At 38.9% G+C, this 18,422-nt stretch overlaps 1 protein-coding gene across 10 annotated transcripts in view; it reads right to left on the bottom strand.

The window, feature by feature from the left end:
* The window catches only part of ABI1 (abl interactor 1), an 87,103-nt gene that overhangs the window by 16,809 nt on the left and 51,872 nt on the right, over nucleotides 1–18,422 (bottom strand). For 5 of the 10 annotated variants that reach the window (XM_055543634.1, XM_055543635.1, XM_055543639.1 and 2 more), the window contains exons 3-7: nucleotides 9,016–9,192; nucleotides 6,951–6,965; nucleotides 6,117–6,217; nucleotides 4,787–4,927; nucleotides 1,319–1,419 (exon numbers count right to left, since the gene is read on the bottom strand). In XM_055543634.1, the coding sequence (XP_055399609.1) occupies nucleotides 1,319–1,419; nucleotides 4,787–4,927; nucleotides 6,117–6,217; nucleotides 6,951–6,965; nucleotides 9,016–9,192 (535 nt within the window). The remainder of the gene's footprint in view (nucleotides 1–1,318; nucleotides 1,420–4,786; nucleotides 4,928–6,116; nucleotides 6,218–6,950; nucleotides 6,966–9,015; nucleotides 9,193–18,422) is intronic. The other 5 variants (XM_055543637.1, XM_055543636.1, XM_055543641.1 and 2 more) reach the window with 1 other exon arrangement.

The following is an 18,422-nucleotide window of genomic DNA, read 5'->3' as shown; positions in this document are numbered from 1 at the left end:
AATCAAGTCTCACTTTAAAAAATACTGCATCACTAATAAAAAAAATTTTTTTGAACAATCACTGCTATAATATTCTTAGAAAGATCTAAACAAAACAAAAGCTTAACCACATTAAATTGGTTATAAACAAGGCAGAGACACATTTGACATCACAGAGAAGTTTCTGTGTAACTTCAGAGGCCTTTCACAAGGAGAAATTAGTGTAAATTAGATTTAATACTTAAAACTTTGTACTACCACCTACCACCTAGTAACTACACAAGCTAACCGTCTGACAAGAGCTGACTATGAACTAGGCACAGTAAGTTAAATCGCCCCAGTGGTTATGCAGTCTCACCTATCACAGTGTTCGCAGGGAGGGGAGGTGGAAGAGGTGGTGCTGGTGGAGCTCCAGAAGGAGGAAAGACAGAAATGTTTTCTAATAAAATAGTTTATAATTCAGGTCAGAGTGCAAGAAAGAGAACTAATCATTCTGAAACAGTAAGAAAGTACAATGCTTTGGAAAGAAGAAAAAAAGAGACAAAGACACCCATATGCAAAGCATATGTTCCAAAGAATAAGAATTTTACAAGGTAAAAAGGTCACTGAGTTCACACTTTCATTAACTATAAAACACACCTGTTTTTATAAGTAGCTTTTTCTCCTTTTTCAACAACATCCTTGAGAAACTAAGAATTTTTCCCAGTTTTGATTATCAAACTCATTTTTCAAATGTATATTTTAACAACAAAAAGTCTTCCTTTCATTTACTAAACAATCAAGGGACTAATCATAGCTCTACTATGATTTCTTAAATTTTTATATAATCTAAAAAGTAAAAGAGCTTTTCTTAGTTTAATCCCACGTTACATTCAGAGCATTTTACTGACATATGTATCGAATATCATACATAAAAGCAGGAAAGTCACAACCAGCTATCACCAGAGTTGATACACCTAGCAGCCTACAAGGCAACATCAAAGTTCAGTGACGCATAATTCACATTAAAGACACTGATCTTTCAGTTGAATTATCAACAATTATTGGTTTGCTCTTGAAATAATAATTATCATTCTTGACTAGTAACCAAGTATTTCTAAAGCAAAATGGCCCAAAAGTTATTTAATATGCTTTTTTTATAAGTAAGGAGAAACAGCTGCAAAACTCTAAAAACTCTGAAAACCAAGCAAAAATTGTTTTTAAGTGTTAGCTTTCATTCTGGCAACAATCACATAAACTTAATAAATAGTTTGATCTAATGTAACTAAATTGCTTCAGACTTCCATAATAAAGCTCATAAATACTACCACATATGACAATGAATTAGTGGATGACATACCTGGTCCAATGGTGGGTGGTGAGGGTGTAGGCACGGCGATGGGAATGCCAATACTGCTGCTGCCACTGTTCTCTCGGCTGCCGCTTCCTCCGCTGCTTCCACTGCAAAAGGGAGAGAAAAACCATGAAAACAGCAATTCTAGGGATTCCTTCAAAAAATATTATCAATTCAAAGCCACCAGATACTATTATGATGGATGTGTGTGTGGATATATATACACATGCTTACATAGAAAGAAACGTTTTAACTGTCCGATACAAATTTTAACTCTAATACCTGAAGTGGTTTTTGTGTTTGACTTTGTGTTAGTTGCTCAGTTGTGTCCGACTCTTTGTGCCCCCATGGACTGTAGCCCGCCAGGCTTCTCTCTCCAAGGAATTCTCCAGGCAAGAATACTGGAGTGGATTGCCATTTCCTTCTCCAGAGGAACTTCCCAACCCAGGGATTGAACCCTGGTCTCCTGCATTGCAGGCAGGTTCTTTACTGTTTGAGTTACAGGGAAGTCCATGTGTTTCACTATGTTTCTCCATCTACTGAAAAACCAATATAATCACACAGTACTCAGAACTGTTAAGAGATCACTGAGAAACGAATGACCAATACAATCTCATATACAATGAATCAGCAAGGATTTATTTAAAACCTAGTATAAACAGCAGTAAACAAAGCAGACATGAACTACACTGTCACGGAACTCTTGGATGAGAATGGAAAAAGAGACGTTAAAAAATAGTGGGATGGAAGCCACAAAAGATGCTATGGAAGTGAATAAAAATGGTAACCAACCTTAGTCTGAAATTAGTATGCAAACCTCTAATTAATCTCAAAGAACAGTAATAAGACAGGGAAACTTTTGGAAAAATAAGCAAATGAGAAAGAAAATAATGAAATTTCACCAAGGAACATTGTAGAATAGTGGATACTATTAAATTTTAACTTCTATGGACTTACTGTCCCTTTAGGTATACAACCTCACACTGACCAGTTTCAGTAATGTGGAGTGGACATGTTGTTGTTTAGTCGCTAAACCATGTCTGACTCTTTGTGACCCCATGGACTGAAGCATGCCAGGCTTCCCTGTCCTTCACTATCTCCCTGAATTTGCTCAAAAGCATGTCCATTGAGTCGGTGATGCTATCTAGCTATCTCATCCTCTGCTACCACCTTCTTCTTTTGTCCTCAATCTTTCCCAACAGAGTCTTTTCCAATGAGTCAGTTCTTTGCATCAGGTGGCCAAAGTATTAGAGCTTCAGCTTCAGTCTTTCCAATGAGTATTCAGGGTTGATTCCTTTTAGGAGTACACATGTACACATATGCAAATATACATATGTACCCATGTAGCCTGAAGCTCCATATTATATTTTTAGAACTCAACATCATTGGTTCAATAGGCCCAGAAACCCAGCAGAGTAATAATCTACACTGTCTAATTTATTTTCTTCAATATGATCCATCTATAATTACACTGTCACATACTAACAGAAGGGGAAAAAATATTTATATAACAAAAAAAGCTCTGATGTGAAGGCCTCCCTCCTCCCAAGCTAGTCAATACTCTGCTTTGTGCCACCACCATATAACAGACAGATGCACTTATGTGCTTGTATGATTAACTAATCTGTATGCCTTTTTCTAACATGGACGTTGGCAAGTTACAGCCTACAAGCCAAATTTGGCCCACAGTCTGATTTTTATAACCCATGAGCTAAGAACACTTTTTAATATTTTAATTAGTTGGAAAAAATCAAAATAATAATATTTTATGACACATTAAAATTATGTGAAATTCAAATTTCAGTGCCATATATTAAGTTTTGTTGGAATACAGCCATGCTCATTCATTTACATGCTGCTGGTGGCTGCTCTCATGACAGAGCTGAGTAACTGCAGCAGAGACCATATGGACCACAAATCCTAAAGTAATGACAACCTGGCCCTTGATAAAATAGTTTGTTGATCCCTATTCTAATAGAACAAGTTCCTGAAAAAAAGAACCGTTATCTCACTGGTATATATCCCTAGTATAATGAAGTAACTTAGTTGTTGAATATGATTAAACTATTACTACATCACTACAGAGAAAAATCATACTTTGATGTAATAATTCAATAATAAACATATAAAGAAACAATTTAAAAAACAATTTTGGTCCTCAATGAATTCATACTGTAACTGATACTATAACTGCAGACATCAATATGACAATTTATTTACTAACAGGAATAATAACAACAAGTAACAATTACATAGCATTTAAGAGCTTGGTATACCCTATGGAACTGAATCCTTCAAAATAATTTTACCAAGTTATAGCTCTAATAAAACCAACCAAAAATCAAGGTAAAGAGCAGTTCCCTGCCCAAGTTATTAAAAGAGAGGTAAAAATTAAATGAAAAAATTAAACTATACAATAAAGTACTCCCCAAATAAAGTAGTTACTTTAGGGGGAGGGAAGTAGAAGCAATCATTGGGAAAGGCCTGAAGCGGACTTCTGGGTTGCTGCTACTATTCCATTTTTTCATCTGCGTGATGTTACTTGACTATATTCAGTTTCTATTAATACATCAAGTTTTATATTAATAAATTATCTCCTTTTCTGAAATGCACATTATGTTCCATATCAAGTTTTTAAAAATCCACTGGGTAGATTCCCAGGTGGCTCAGTGGTAAATAATCCACCTGCCAATGCAGGAGACAAAGGTTCAATCCCTGATCTGGGAAGATCCCACACGCGGCAGGGCAACTAAAAGCCCAGGGCGCCACAGCTACTGAGCCTGTGCTCGAGAGTCTGAGAACCACAACTGCTAAGCCCACGTGCCGCCACTACTGAAGCCCACGCTCCACAACAAGAGAAGCCACCACAATGAAAAGCTTGTGCACGGCAACTAGAGAGTGGCCCCTGCTCACCTCTACTAGAGAAAAGCCCGCATAGCAATGAAGAACCAGCACAGCCAAAAATTAATAAAATAAAAATTTTTAAAACAAAGGGGGAAAAAATCCACTGGGTAGTTGATTTCTAGAACTTTTTAAAAAAACAATTTATATAATAATATATTCTGCAGTCTGTCAATTCTCCTAAGAAATTCTTCCTCAGAGCTTCAAGTTTAAATCTCATTGGATAGTTTCTGATATTTAACCATTTACCCAAAAAATTTCACAGTGGTTATCTTGATCTTTTTTTCCTAAATGACCATAAAAAAAAAAAAATTCTTTAGTCTTCATCCAAATGTACATATGTACCTTTGTCAAAAAGAAATACTAGCAATCTGCTAGCAGTATAGATACTAAAAAATCTAAAAAAATAGAAGTCATGATGTACCTTTACAGAAATGTATACAGTATTATCATCCTCAACCTTACCATCTATGTTAGCATCAGAGAAGCCCTTTACCTATAATTCTACAGGAGTCTGTCACCAATCAATAACATACATTCTCAGCTGTTCAAAGGCTCAATCTAAAAATTTACCTGTGTGTCCTCGGTCTCTGATTTAAAGAAGCCGTCCTGCCTGGACTATGCTGACTTCCCAGCCTCGCAGGACTTGTCATGTAGTCATTAGGAACTGTTGGAGGTTTAACAGGCTCAAGGGTTTTGTAAGGAGTATTTCGTCTAAAGAAGCATAATAGAGAAAGGAGTAATGGATAAGAAAGATAAAATGGTATTCCCCCCCCAAATTTGTGACTATCCCTTTATTACCAAGTATAACACAATTTTTTTAAAATACTAAAGTTTGTTTTTAAAAAATGCTTTAATAGGAACATATGAATTTTGTTACTTTAACAAAAGCTAAAATCTGTTACCTTTTCTTAGGAAAACCACTAAGGTAAAAGTTCTAACTAATCTTATTTCTAAAAATAATAGTTATAATTTTTTAAATGCTCAGTAATATGAAACTTTGAAATACATATGATTCCCAACTCAGTAACCCACAAGGCACTGTCCTTATATATTGTGGAAGCTAAATATCTCCTCTGTAGTTTATTCCTACCTCAATATGGAAATATTAATATATGGGCAAGTACATTCTGGCCCCAGTAGTGATGCCATTAATTTCTCAATAAATGATTTTAACTTTTCTATTTAACAACTTCATGGTTTTTTTCAGGGGCAAGGGGTTCACAAAATGAAAATAGAAACTAAGAGCCTACAAAAAAAGTTGCTTACTGATTCCTGTTACTATAAAGTAACGATTCTACCACCCCTCCCCCCAAAACAAGGAGTCTATAGTCTACAATAACGTGAATAATCTTTCAGGACTGTCTTACCAAGTATTCAGTATTTGCATTGCATTGAAAATTGGGAAGGAAGAAGGCACAAACTTATCTTTTCTCCTTCTGCACTGGCCTTCTCATAAAGCTACTACAGAATGAAGGGCCCCAAAATGACCAGCAGAAGCACAGTTAGAAGGATTCCCAGTAAAGATTCCCAAGTGTCAGGGGAAGCAGAAATGGGGGAAATGGAAGAACTGCAAGCTACCAAACAAAAGTATGCAAAACAGGCCACTTAATTCAAAGTTCTGTAATATAAATATTGCAAATACATGTAAAGACAATATATACGGAAACCTCCGGTTATTTCATTTTAATAAATATTTCATTTTAAGGTCAGATTTATATATATGTATATAAAATTTTTATAATGAATTGGAAAATAATAGACAATGCTCATTTATACACATAAAAAAAACTTTTCTGGTACAGAGTTCCTCAGAGAAATTACAGAACAGGCAGATTCATTTTGGATTCACTTTGATTTCCTTCACTGGATCTAAAGAACACAGATGTAACTGAGTGCTTACCCCAGCGTCCCCCGGCCTGACATGGGAGGACTCGGTGGTTTCTGAGTAGGAGGGTTTGTTCTCGACAGCGTGCCAGTTCTTGCAGGCTGGTTATTTCCATGCTAAAATGTGGAAAGAAACGCTTTTATTTTTATATCAAATTGTTCTCTTGGTGTTTTGACACCATGTATTATTATTTTTTAAATATCAGAATGTGAAATAAGGATTCCCAGACAGCTTTAATAACAGACTTTGGTACTATATTTTAAAAAGTCAAGATACCACTTGCACTTGGCTTTTCATATTATTTTGCGCCCTTCATGCCAATTAATTGCAAAATACAGGTGAGATTACTCAATTTTATATATTATTTTATTGTTATACATGCTCACTGAGATCTAACTTTTCTGCAATTCAAATATTCGGTTTCCTGAAATTTTCGAAACGTGTGCATGAATACAAACTACAGATCTCAGTGTCAACTTGCTAAAATATTCATCTGAAAAATCATCTCTATCCCAACAACTCAGTAACAAAGTCACATGTAATGTCTGGGAAACCTCCTAATTGTAAGTCAATAAAAGCAAGGCAACTATCAAAAAATGAGCAAAGCAATAAATGTTAGCAAAATTAATGTTCCTATATAAATGCAGATGTCAATATATCTTTGATATATTAACACATCCAAGCTAAACGTTGCTGATTTGAACTGGGTTTGAGTATATTTAACCCATATAAATCCTATGGGGAAAAAAGCAGACAGACATAGGAGAAGTTTTCAAGTTTTAGTGGCTCTGCAGCCTCTATCAATACAGAAGGAATACTGTGGATCAAGTGATAAGTAGCATCTCTTACCTTGGCTTTTAGCCACTTTACGTTGGCAAAAAAGGGGGGAAAAAGTAGAAATTAATTCTAGATATCTTATCCGATAGGACAGTTACTTGATTCATGTTAATAAGCTTTTACCCAGATATATTTTAAGTAGTTTATAAGGAAAAGACATCCACAAGCAGTAGGGAAATATTCATAGGTATCATATATTTATTCAAAGTAATATATTCATAAGAAAATTACCACTTAATTATGCCAATCTCATGCAAATTATGTAATTTCTTAGGTCAGTATTTTATCCTATCAAACTAATTCAACTGAATCATGGATGATAAAAAACAAACTCTGATTTAAATACAAACACATAGCTCATTAAACGTATGGCTATTTTAATGCCTCAGTGCACAGACCTTAGGCCTACTGGACAATGGATGCTCATGCTTCATTATTGGAATGGTACAGAATTTTAAAGAGTGATCAACTGTAAATGTTAAAATCCAAAATTACAGGTTGCTTCCAAATTCAGAAAAGGACCTAGCAGCTCAGGGTTTAAAACAAAATTACAATGCACCATAACATCTTAGCCAAATTCTAATTAAGGAACAAACAAACAAATAGGGTCTGGAAACCCTCTCATGTGTAGCGTAAGAATCCAAATCCTAAGAGGCCAGCACTAGTAGATAGTTTGTTTTAGTTCTAAATTTCCTGCTGAACAAGTCTGATCAAAATTCAGAACTGAAAAAAAGCTGCTTTGATCCTAAAGGCTACATCTTTAAAACCTGGCCAGCTTATATATACGAACTAATGTGTCCAAAGCAGCCTACTTGCAACATGCCACTTAAGGAAAATTATCTTCAGATTTTAGACTTTTTCTACACTGGGGAAAAAGGGGTTCCCTCAAGTTCTTTCCATCTCATTTGCCATTCTAAATTTGTATCTTATCATTTTTCAAGTGACCATAAAGCAACATTAAGGAAAGCATCCAAAAACGGAATATACCTTGACCCATATTCTAATTGCTAGAAACTGTGCCAGAACTTTGGTATTCTTTAACATTTGTTTAGAATAACACGGCTCATTATTATCTAGATTAAACAATGTCTGGAATCCTACCTTGCCACTACATTTCACACCTGGATTTAGAAATTAAATTTGAATAACCTCATTATCTTTGAAGAAAAGACATATTAATGTGATAGCATTAAAATACACTAAATACTATTCTAAAGTAACTTAGAAATATTCTAAATATAACCATACATCTTCCCTCATATGCTGTTTCAAGTGAAAGAGAAAACAAAAAAATAGCACTCAAGTATAAACTAGTCCCAAATGAAAGGGTGAAAGGATAATTTATTTGGGAATAAAAATTCTACTTGAATTCTGCTACTGTGTAATGGTGTAACCTTTACCTGTTATGGAGCACAGCCTCCTCTGTTAAGTGTGTGTAAATTTACACAAAGATGTTGGGAGTGTTGGAAGGAAATGATCTCTATACCTTACAACTCAAAATGTAATTGGTTAGCAACTTAAAAACTTCCACTTCAGTGTCTCCCAAGCACGTTTTAGAAATAAAACATCTTAAGGAAATAAAACTAGGCTTTTTATTTCCTTAAGATCTCACTTCATTTCCTTAACATTCACATTTATGGATGAGTCAGTTTACCAGCTCCCTGGCCTCTAAGGTTGAAAACAATAGAACTCTCTCATTCCACCCTTTCTCCAGGCCCTAAGTAGATCATAAGCTTCGCACACCACAGGAATGAAAGTCTGTAAGATGCCAGTTCCTCTTTGAAATGATTCCACAGTTCATTCCTCTAATAAAACTGAAACCTTTAAAAACACCATTCCTATGTATTATAAAACTTCAGTGTTTCCATTAATAAAACGGAACAACCCTTAGATCACATGATCTTTTCAAAGCTTGAAAACAACGACATATGTGGAAAATCCTTCACAAGTTATGAATGAGGCTCTATAGCTATTATTATTAACAAATAATTTTAAATGTTTCTACTATGTATTCAAGTTTACTCTGAAACTGTATAGCCTGCAAATTTTTAAGAGAATACGATATGAAGACACTTACCTTAACACCGTGGCCCACATCATCCAGAACTGTATAGTCAATAGGTTTCCGAATATACCTTACAGGTCGCTCCATGTTCGCAGGTGCTATTATTTTGTGAGTTCTTGATGTATTCTTATTTGTTGTCAAAATACCAATCTCTCTTCGAGCCACTTTCTCTTTATGAATGTCCACAGTCTATATTTTAAATTTGAACAAAGCAAGAAAATATTGTTTGGCAGAGTAAATACTATATATAATGTCCACATATTAAGAATGTATCACATGTCTATTTTCCAGTGAATACTACTACATGCTCCCCTTCAAAATTAAGCAAATTAATATCTTGGACACTGAAACATGGAATCTCTAAAGCTGATTAAAAGCACCAACTAAACTATTGGTTTTGATTCCAAAGTGATTCTGAGGGAAGCGATTTTCTCTCCCAAAGACCTGGTGTGTGTGGAAAGGGAGGGCTCCTACTCTGTGTCACTTACACTTTATTTTGTGTAGATACAGACCAGATAAAGAAATCAGAAATTACAACTAGATGAAGTAACTACTATAGTGACACACGCACACTTTATTTGCAATTACTCTAAAGGTGTTCAGAGCAAGATATCCAACTAGGTTGAGAAGGCTTTAACAGAGTAAGTACATTTTAAAAAATAAACAGAAATATTAGAGGCAAATTATGGAAATTATTTAAGGCAAGAAGAACAGCATATTACAGACAAAGGTTTAAGAAGGAAAAAAAGAAGACCAGAGAAAACCAGGGGTTACAATTTGGCAGCAAGGAGCCCACACATCTGCAGCCTACTTAGTACTGGCCTTTATAGCTTTAAAGAAGGTAGGTTTTTGTTTTTCTTATTTAACTGTCAGTATTTAAAAAAAAAACTGGATAGTAGTTAGCACATGAAAAATAGTTACACGACCACTCAACAGTTTAAGCCTTGGCCTAATAGTAATGAGTGAGTAGCCATTCCCTTCTCTAAGGGACCTTCCTGACCCAGGGATCGAACTCAGGTCTCCTGCATTGCAGGCAGATTCTTTACCATCTGAGCCACCAGTGAAGTCCCAATAGTAATGAAAAACCAATAAAAAATTCAAACTGAGCAATATCATCAGGTCTATATTCTAAAAGATCCCTCTTGCACAGGAGGACAGAGAGAAGACTACTGGGATGAGACCAGTTAGAAAGCAGTGAGAAAACAGAAGCATGTGAAATGAACTGAAAGGGGGTGGAGGTGGGGGGATTGTCAGGAAATAAAGGTTAATGTTATGTGTATTTCTGCACACCTTGTGAGAAGAGATGCTGATTCCCTAGCCTTAGAAGATACAGTGTCTCCTCAAAGCACAAAAGGCAGGCTTACTGTCCAGTATAACAAAGATAACGTCAGAAGGCTTACTGCTGCTGCTGCTGCTGCTGGTAAGTCGCTTCAGTCATGTCCAACTCTGTGAGACCCCACAGACAGCAGCCCAACCAGGCTTCCCCGTCCCTGGGATTCTCCAGGCAAGAACACTGGAGTGGGTTGCCATTTCCTTCTCCAATGCAACAAAGTGAAGAGTGAAAGTGAAGACTCTCAGTCGTGTCCGACTCTTAGCGACCCCATGGACTATAGCCTACCAGGCTCCTCCATCCATGGGATTCTCCAGGCAAGAGTACTGGAGTGGGGTGCCATTGCCTTCTCCGCAGAAGGCTTACTGCCCATTATAAAAGAGCTGGTCCCCTAAGCTGGGCACTCCTTTCCTGGAACACACCTGACTGTGTACAGCCAGGCACCACCTGGCTGTCTCGGACATATCCTATAGAAAGTGGGGCTGGTGTCTGACACAGTGTTGACTATGACCACAATAATGACCTTTGTCTCTAACCTGGAGTCTCACATCTTCTCCTCACATCTATGGAATTGTGGCTGGCTTAACTTGTGAGCATCCACTAAGGGTAAAATCTCAAACCCCTTGCAATGTTTGAAGCTTTGGTAATGAAGATGGAGTGCTAACAAAGACAAAGTTTTTTAGAGTTGGAATGAAAGGATAGCTAATGAAAACTGAGAGAAGTCCCTGGGAATCGTGAGTGAACATGATCAACTCGTGTGGTCCTCCAGGCAGTCTCTCTGGTCCTCTACTTCATGGCTTAGTAATGAGGCTGAACTGGGGCGGCAGCTTCAGGACGAGTACCAGGAAGTAGTTTCAAAAACAGCAGCCTGAATGATGCCCTGGCTACTGTCAGCTACTCACTAAGCTCACCTGGTGGACCCTGAAAACAACTAGTAATATTTATCTGCAGAGGGAGGCGAGGGCATATTAGGTTCTTTCAGTGTATCCATACTGAGCATGAAAGAAGGAAAACTGTAACCACTCTAAGCAGAACCAGGAGAACCTAGAACTCTGGCTAGTTTGCCTGGGAGACTGAGGGATCGGAGGGGACACATAACGTTAGCTTGTTAAAGCAGAAAGGCAACAGCTGGCTATCTTCCTGCTCAGTCCCTCCTGCAGTTTGTCTTCTCAACCTTCTATTCATTCGAGATGAGGCAAAGACCTCAGCATTTTTGACAGTGGGCCCTGTCTGCTGAGATAGCTTTGGCCCTTTGGGGAAACTTTCCCCGAAACAATCTCCCAAGGGCACTGATTCGTCCTGCAGGCTCTTCCATCCTAAACTGGGTTTTAAATGATGATGAAGGTAATTCACCAGAGGAGAAACTCACCCAAAGATTAAATTCTGTCAGCCCTGCAAGCTTCAGAAAACTCCCAGTCCTACGTTGAAATCTAGCAAGAATTATAGAGCTGGTCTTTTGACAATGGAGCAGCCAAGAGCCCACATAAGGTGAACTCCTAAAAACAATGATGCCACCGTGCAGATCAAGCCCAAGTCAACCAGAGTACAAATTCAGGGCCCCTGCCAAAAAGTAATAAGGCTATAGCTGCTGAATAAAGGTGTTCCCAACAGAATGGATGATGTCCATCAGCAATGATGACCTTGCTACAGAAAACAGAATGCAGGCCTTTAGGTGGGCCAGAAATGCTCGCAGCCACAGCACTGCTCAAAACAAATAAACTGACCTTGTTTACTGAGAGCCGCTCTCTCCCAACCTCCCCATACACCCTTAAGAGAAAGATGATTAAGGGTGGAGCCAAGTTCTCCAGGTTCCCAAGAGAAACTGAAGACCAAGCATACCTGCGTGTGTGAGAGCACTCTGGGGAAGGCAGGACATTTTATAGCTGGCTGATATAAACATATTGGAGCCCACGTCCCCATCCTGTGGAAGGAGAGGGTATCTGCTTTCAGCTATAGCTTTGGGCGTGGTTCACAGTGGGGAACAGAAGCTAATGCACCCTTCTGGGTGGGGTTCTTGGGACCAACTCAATGGATTACTGTGATGCTTCCACCAATGCATGTATAATTGGTATTGATATTCTTCATGCTTGCACAGTGAATGCTCTGAAGAGCCAGAGGAGATTATGCCAACTGGGAAAGAGTGGCATGTAGAAAAGCACTAGTGGTCCCAGTGCCCACCATCCTTAGGACCCTTCTGAGTAAAAGTTTCTGTGCATGGATGATTTTACTGACTGGAGCCTCTGGCAAGAGGAAGAGCCTCCACTGGAGGTGCCCCTTGGGTTTGGTACATTCAAGAATGCAGCCAGTCCAGCTCCTATGACATTCCAGCTTTACATGAAAGAGTGGCAGCTACATCTTTAGGGAAAATGTCTCTTCCATACTGCTACCTAAACCAACACTGTTGATTCACAGAAAGTGAAAGTGAAGTCGCTCAGTAGTGTCCGACTCTTTGCGACCCCATGGACTGTAGCCTACCAGGCTTCTCCGTCCATGAGATTCTCCAGGCAAGAATAATGGAGTGGATTACCATTTCCTTCTCCAGGGGATCTTCCCGACCCAGGGATCGAACCCGGGTCTCCCGCATTGGAGGCAGATGCTTTAACTTCTGAGTCACCAGGGAAGCCCATTGATTCACAGAGGATCCTCTAAATGCCTGGGCCTGGTGCATTAATAATTCAACTAAGCTGACACCCTGTGGTGTTCTATGGGCCGTTGTGCTGTTTGACCTCAGAGACAGCTACACAGAATTGCTCCGTGGGTGGAGCTCAAGGATGTTCTCACAGATTTGGCCAATATTCCCTGTGAAAAACCCTGTGAGATTTTTACTGATCAGAGGCTGGTACCCATTGGGAATAGCTGTTTGGGTCTGCTACTTGGAAAATGACAGACTGACATCTTAAACATGGGCCGTATAAATTGTGGAGACAACTCATAGCTGCTGATGAGACCATGTGGGTCATTAACACATGGCCACGTAAGGGCCCATGGTTTGACGAGGCCAGCTGCAGTCCAGCTGCTGATGAAGCCTGCACTGCCCAGGCCGCCATCACTGCCGGCAGATCCATCACCATTCCAGATGCGTCAACACGTGGACCATCATGAACAAACGCAGAGTAAAGGACTCTGTTCCTCATGCAGAGGTAACCACTGCATCCCACACTGTGAGTCCAGGAGAAAGACCCATCTGTCTCCTGGAGAGAGATGCCACATCTCCCACTATTGGCAGACTAGCTACATCTGACCTTTAAGCCCATCTTCAGACCATCAGTGGTGCCTCACATCAAAGACACTCTTTCATGTTATGGTATTACAATCCCGATCCAATCTGCTGACTCCAGCCAAACCACCTGCCAATTCCTCCAGGTGTCTTTCCAACCACCACCCCCAATTCCTGTAGCTTTTCATTCAGTCACCCCAAGGGGCAGATGAATGCCACCTCACTGGTGGCATAGACAAGTAAGTAAGACAGATTTGACTGACTACCTTCAGGTAATCCTCCCAAAATAAAACAAGTACTAGATTCAGATATCTGTACTGAACTGGGATCCCTGATGCCTACCATCTGTGCAGGAGAGGACACTGGAGAAACAGCTGGCCTGTGCTCCCTAACACCTGTGCTGGGCGGGGGCGGGGAGGACACTCTTTACAGAAGTACTTAAGCGGAAGTCAGGCATTAACTTACCTCCCTCCAGAAATGTGGTGACTTGTCCTTTAGGGGTGATTCTAAGAGATCAGAAATGTGGTGACTTGTCCTTTAGGGGTGATTCTAAGAGATCAGAAATGTGGTGACTTGTACTTTAGGGGTGATTCTAAGAGATCCTCAAGCATTTAAGCAAGCACCACCAAGAGATCCTGTACCCGCAGACAGCTATGACCTCTCCAAAGTATAGCTATTCTTGACTAAGTAGGAGGACCTCTCCAGAGGCATAACTGATTTTTTAATTATGTGTAGTCTGCTCCAAACTATTTAACCCTAAAATGGGAGTTATCTAATTAGAAAGGGTGGTTTGAACTGTCCCTGACTTAAGCTGAGGTGAACAATGACATCATATCAGCCCTGGAGCCATTTGGGTCAGGGTCAACTATTCAGGTCAGGCCAGTCTTGTTATGGATGAGACAGAACCGCCCCAGGCTTCCTTCCTGCAGACCAGGCCAAGGCTGTGCACTACAGCGTCCTCCTGCAGTACTTGCATCAGGTAGCAAGTCAGTGCAGAAACTTGGAAGAGAAAGCCACTTGGCTCTCTAGAGTAGACCCTGAAGGGTTATAGTATTTGTTCAGCTGGCTGGTCGAGGACCCTGGGGAGCCAAACTGAGGTCAATATTGCAGTTTAGCCTCATTCTGGTACCATGTTGATAGTACGTAAACTGAATTACATGTTTTATGAGACAAATTCAATGGCTCTGGTCCCAGGTTCTGTCAGACAGGTTACTCAGGGTGGTCAATCACAGGAAATTTTGCCAGAAGCCAAGAAGGTAGAGAAATGAGGAATGAATATTGTTGGAAGGCAATTACCCTTGGACCCATCGCATTTCTGTACGTCTTGTAGGTAGAGGCACTCTCTTTGTCCCAGACTGTTTTAAGTACGTCTACATAGTAAACAGCCAGGAAGGACAGAGATGTCACCCTCAGGAACAACAGGCAGGTTTGCTCACTGTCTCACACAAAAAGATGTCATCTCCCTCCAGGGTTAAGGTCAGGCAGGCTTTCTGCCCATTATGGAAGCCTGGGGGGCTCCTCTCCTGTAAGAGACTATACTACACATCCGGAAGCATCACCCACCCTCCTCACAGGCTGTGGAGCTCCGGGCCGGGAAAAGCAGCACGGATGGCAACTGTGGCTCCTGCCCCTGTCATGAGTCACCAAGTCTTATGTCTCTGACTGAGAAATCCTGTGTCTTCTACCAACATCCATGAAACTATGGAGGGAGCTAACTTGTTAAACTGGAGTTAGCTAAATTTGTGTGTGTGTATGTTCATGTGTGTGTGCACATGTAAGCATGTATCCCTACATATGTCTTACACACTTTTCTTTTCTAGCAGGTCCAGCACAAGATTAACCAGTACAAATTTTGCTTGATACGGAATTAAAGTTTTGCTACTTATTACTCCACAGAAGGGAAAATATTGAGATTTCATCAGAATATTAAAAAAGATAGATCACCTTGGTTTGCTCCTAATCCCATCAACGCTCATTCTCTGTCTCCTTTACAAGGTCACCTGACAGATAAGGTGCCTCCAGGTTTAGTCATAGGTTCTTCCCCTTTACAACCTACCCCTGACAAATTCATCCACATTCAGGTCTAAATTACTACTACACTTCCATAAGCTCTTCTCCATTCTAGACCTCTCTTCTACACTACAGAATCATACAAACACCTGTGATGTTCCTCTTGGATATTTCAATGGTACCTCAAAATGAATGTGCCCAAAATATACAAAAATATACAGAGTTGCCTTAACCCCCCTTCCTCCTTCAGTTCTCTATCAAGTTAAACAGTTCAGACATCTACAACTCACTTCATATCAGTATCATTAAATCTTGTCACATTTTCCTTTAAGTAACAGAAATGTGCTTCCTTGTTTCCAACACTTCAATTTAGTCAATCTACTATCATCTCTCACCCTGGCTACTGCATCTGTCTTCTAACAGGTCCATTTGCAGCCAATCTAGCCTCTTTCCAACTGTTCTCCATAGTATAACCACTGTGATCTTCACCAAAAAGACTAAACTTGCGAAGACAAAATGAAAAAATCTGAAGCTATCTGCTTAATCCTTCTTAAAGAACATCCCATTTTAGTTTCCAGTCTTCATGGGGAAAAAAAAATTCAAAATGGCTCAAATATCACAGTGTCCACAACTCCCTTTAAAATCATCTTTTTTTTTTAATCCTTATTTCCCTCAATCACTGTAGAACTATTCAGAACATTATTTCCAATTACCTGAAAAAATTTTTCTGACTTTACTCCCTTACCAGTCTCCTAACTGGGAATAAGGAAACTCCACATCATTACCCCATCAGTGGCATATAGCCCTCCAAATGGCAGGGTGAGTGAATGCAGCAGCAGCAGGAGGGGAACAAGCCTGAAACGTCTGTATGACAGCATGATTATGTTCACCAAGCCAAAGTCAGCTTTTCCAGGGAGACTGGTTCCTTCTCACACTTGAATTTCCTTACTTTCACACTTTAGCTGTCAAAAGAATCAGTCTGATATAAAGAAGATTAATTTTCAATTCTAATAAACATAAAATTCAAGAGTCTCCCAAGTTGAGAGGGACTAGCAGGTTGCAGTACCCTTACAGCAATCTCTGGTCCCATGAAGCTCAGGTGAAACCACTACAATAAACCAGATCTACTATAAAGCCAAAGTAAGTAAGACAGCAGGGTTCTTAAACAGAGTTAAATAAATGGACCAATTCAACAGAAGACAGAGCTCAGAAACAAACTCATGATCATAAGGAGCCCTGTTACCTTACAGTGACTGCACAGGGCCAAAGAATGCATTACTTAAATAGGACAACTCGCTTGCCAGATAGAAAGAAACACAGAAAATGGACCCCTACCTCACACTCACTAGAAGGAAAAACCAATTCCAGATTAATTAAATATAAATGCAAATAAGTGGCAAATTTACACTTGAACTATTACATTAATGAGAATGAACTACTATGAATAAAATATACGAATTACAGATAAATAGTAGAAACATAATGCTGAATTTTAAAAAGCAAGTTATATACAGGGTTTTGGTTTTGACTACATATAGCCCTAATCTATTTTTATAAAACTCAAACCCAAACAAAACTAAACAATAACTATTTAAGGATACACATATATATGATAAACTTTAAAAGGGCAAGAAAATAACAACACTCCTTGGGAGTAGACTGAAGCACACAGGTAGAACTGACCATTTTCTAGTAAACTTTGGTGGTAGAATCACATGTTTATTTTGTTATAAATTTTATGTTACATCACATTATTCTTTTGAATGTTATTAAGTATAACTTTTTCAAGTATTTAATTGCACAAAAAGCACAAACAGAGCAGGGAGAAAAAAAATGACTAATATTCCTGGAGCACCATCATAAGACTCCATAAAAGAAACCTCACTTTAGCCAGCTGTATTTGGCAGGCCAAACAGAAGAAAGCAGACTGGGGCGGGGCGCGCGCGGGGAGTGGAGGTGGAGGTGAGAGGGATAACAAGCAAAAGGAACAGAACAAAAAAAAGGCCAAAAGGCATGAAAACACAACATCTGCCTAGAGATAAGAGACAATTTAAAAGAGCATGAATAAAAATAGGTTGAACAGTACTCATATTAAGGAGGTACTAAAGAAAGGCTAAAAAACTGGAAAACCAAATTTAATGGTTTCTTTTTAAAGGGTCGAGTGAGCCCTTAATAAAACGGGAAGGGGAAGTAAATAGGAATAGGTAAAATAACTTGTATAGAAGGCAAAGGTTCAAAGAAAAGAACATGCACAGTATTCCAGGAGTGATTCTATCTAGCAAGAAAAAGTTTTCTAAAATGAATGTTGAAATAAAAAAGAAAAATTACACAAGTATACAAGATTTTAAAATTGCCCTTTTTTCAGGTTTAACTATTTTAAATTAGGAAATGCTTCAAACATATGATGATAAAACAAACATCCATATACACACCACTCGGATTAAATACAGATTAACATTTTGTCTTGTTCCCTTTTAAGACATGATTATTTATAAAGTTATTGTACAGAAATACATTGTTTTAACTATACTCCCCCTTAGCACTTTAGGAAGTTCCAGGGTGGTAAAGGGGGTAGGGGGTAAAGTTGGGAAGGAAGGAAAGAAAGCATATGCTCCTTTTAAATATATTCTCCAGAAAAAAAATCCTTTTTAATTATCGAAAGACAGACTGGAAAGAATATGACACAGCAAAACTACTTAATATTTCACATATTTTCTACACTATCATATTGGGAGGGCTACGGTCCCCATAAATGCCCGCGCCCATACAGGGAGGCATTATAGGTTTCAAGCAAAGAAACTTGTATGTAAGTAAAATCACAATAAATGCTCACTGAAAGAGTAACTACAGAATGAAAACCAA

Source organism: Bubalus kerabau, chromosome 13 (genome assembly GCF_029407905.1).
Source record: "Bubalus kerabau isolate K-KA32 ecotype Philippines breed swamp buffalo chromosome 13, PCC_UOA_SB_1v2, whole genome shotgun sequence".
Lineage (NCBI taxonomy): Eukaryota > Metazoa > Chordata > Mammalia > Artiodactyla > Bovidae > Bubalus > Bubalus kerabau.
This window is presented reverse-complemented; position numbering and strand designations above follow the sequence as displayed.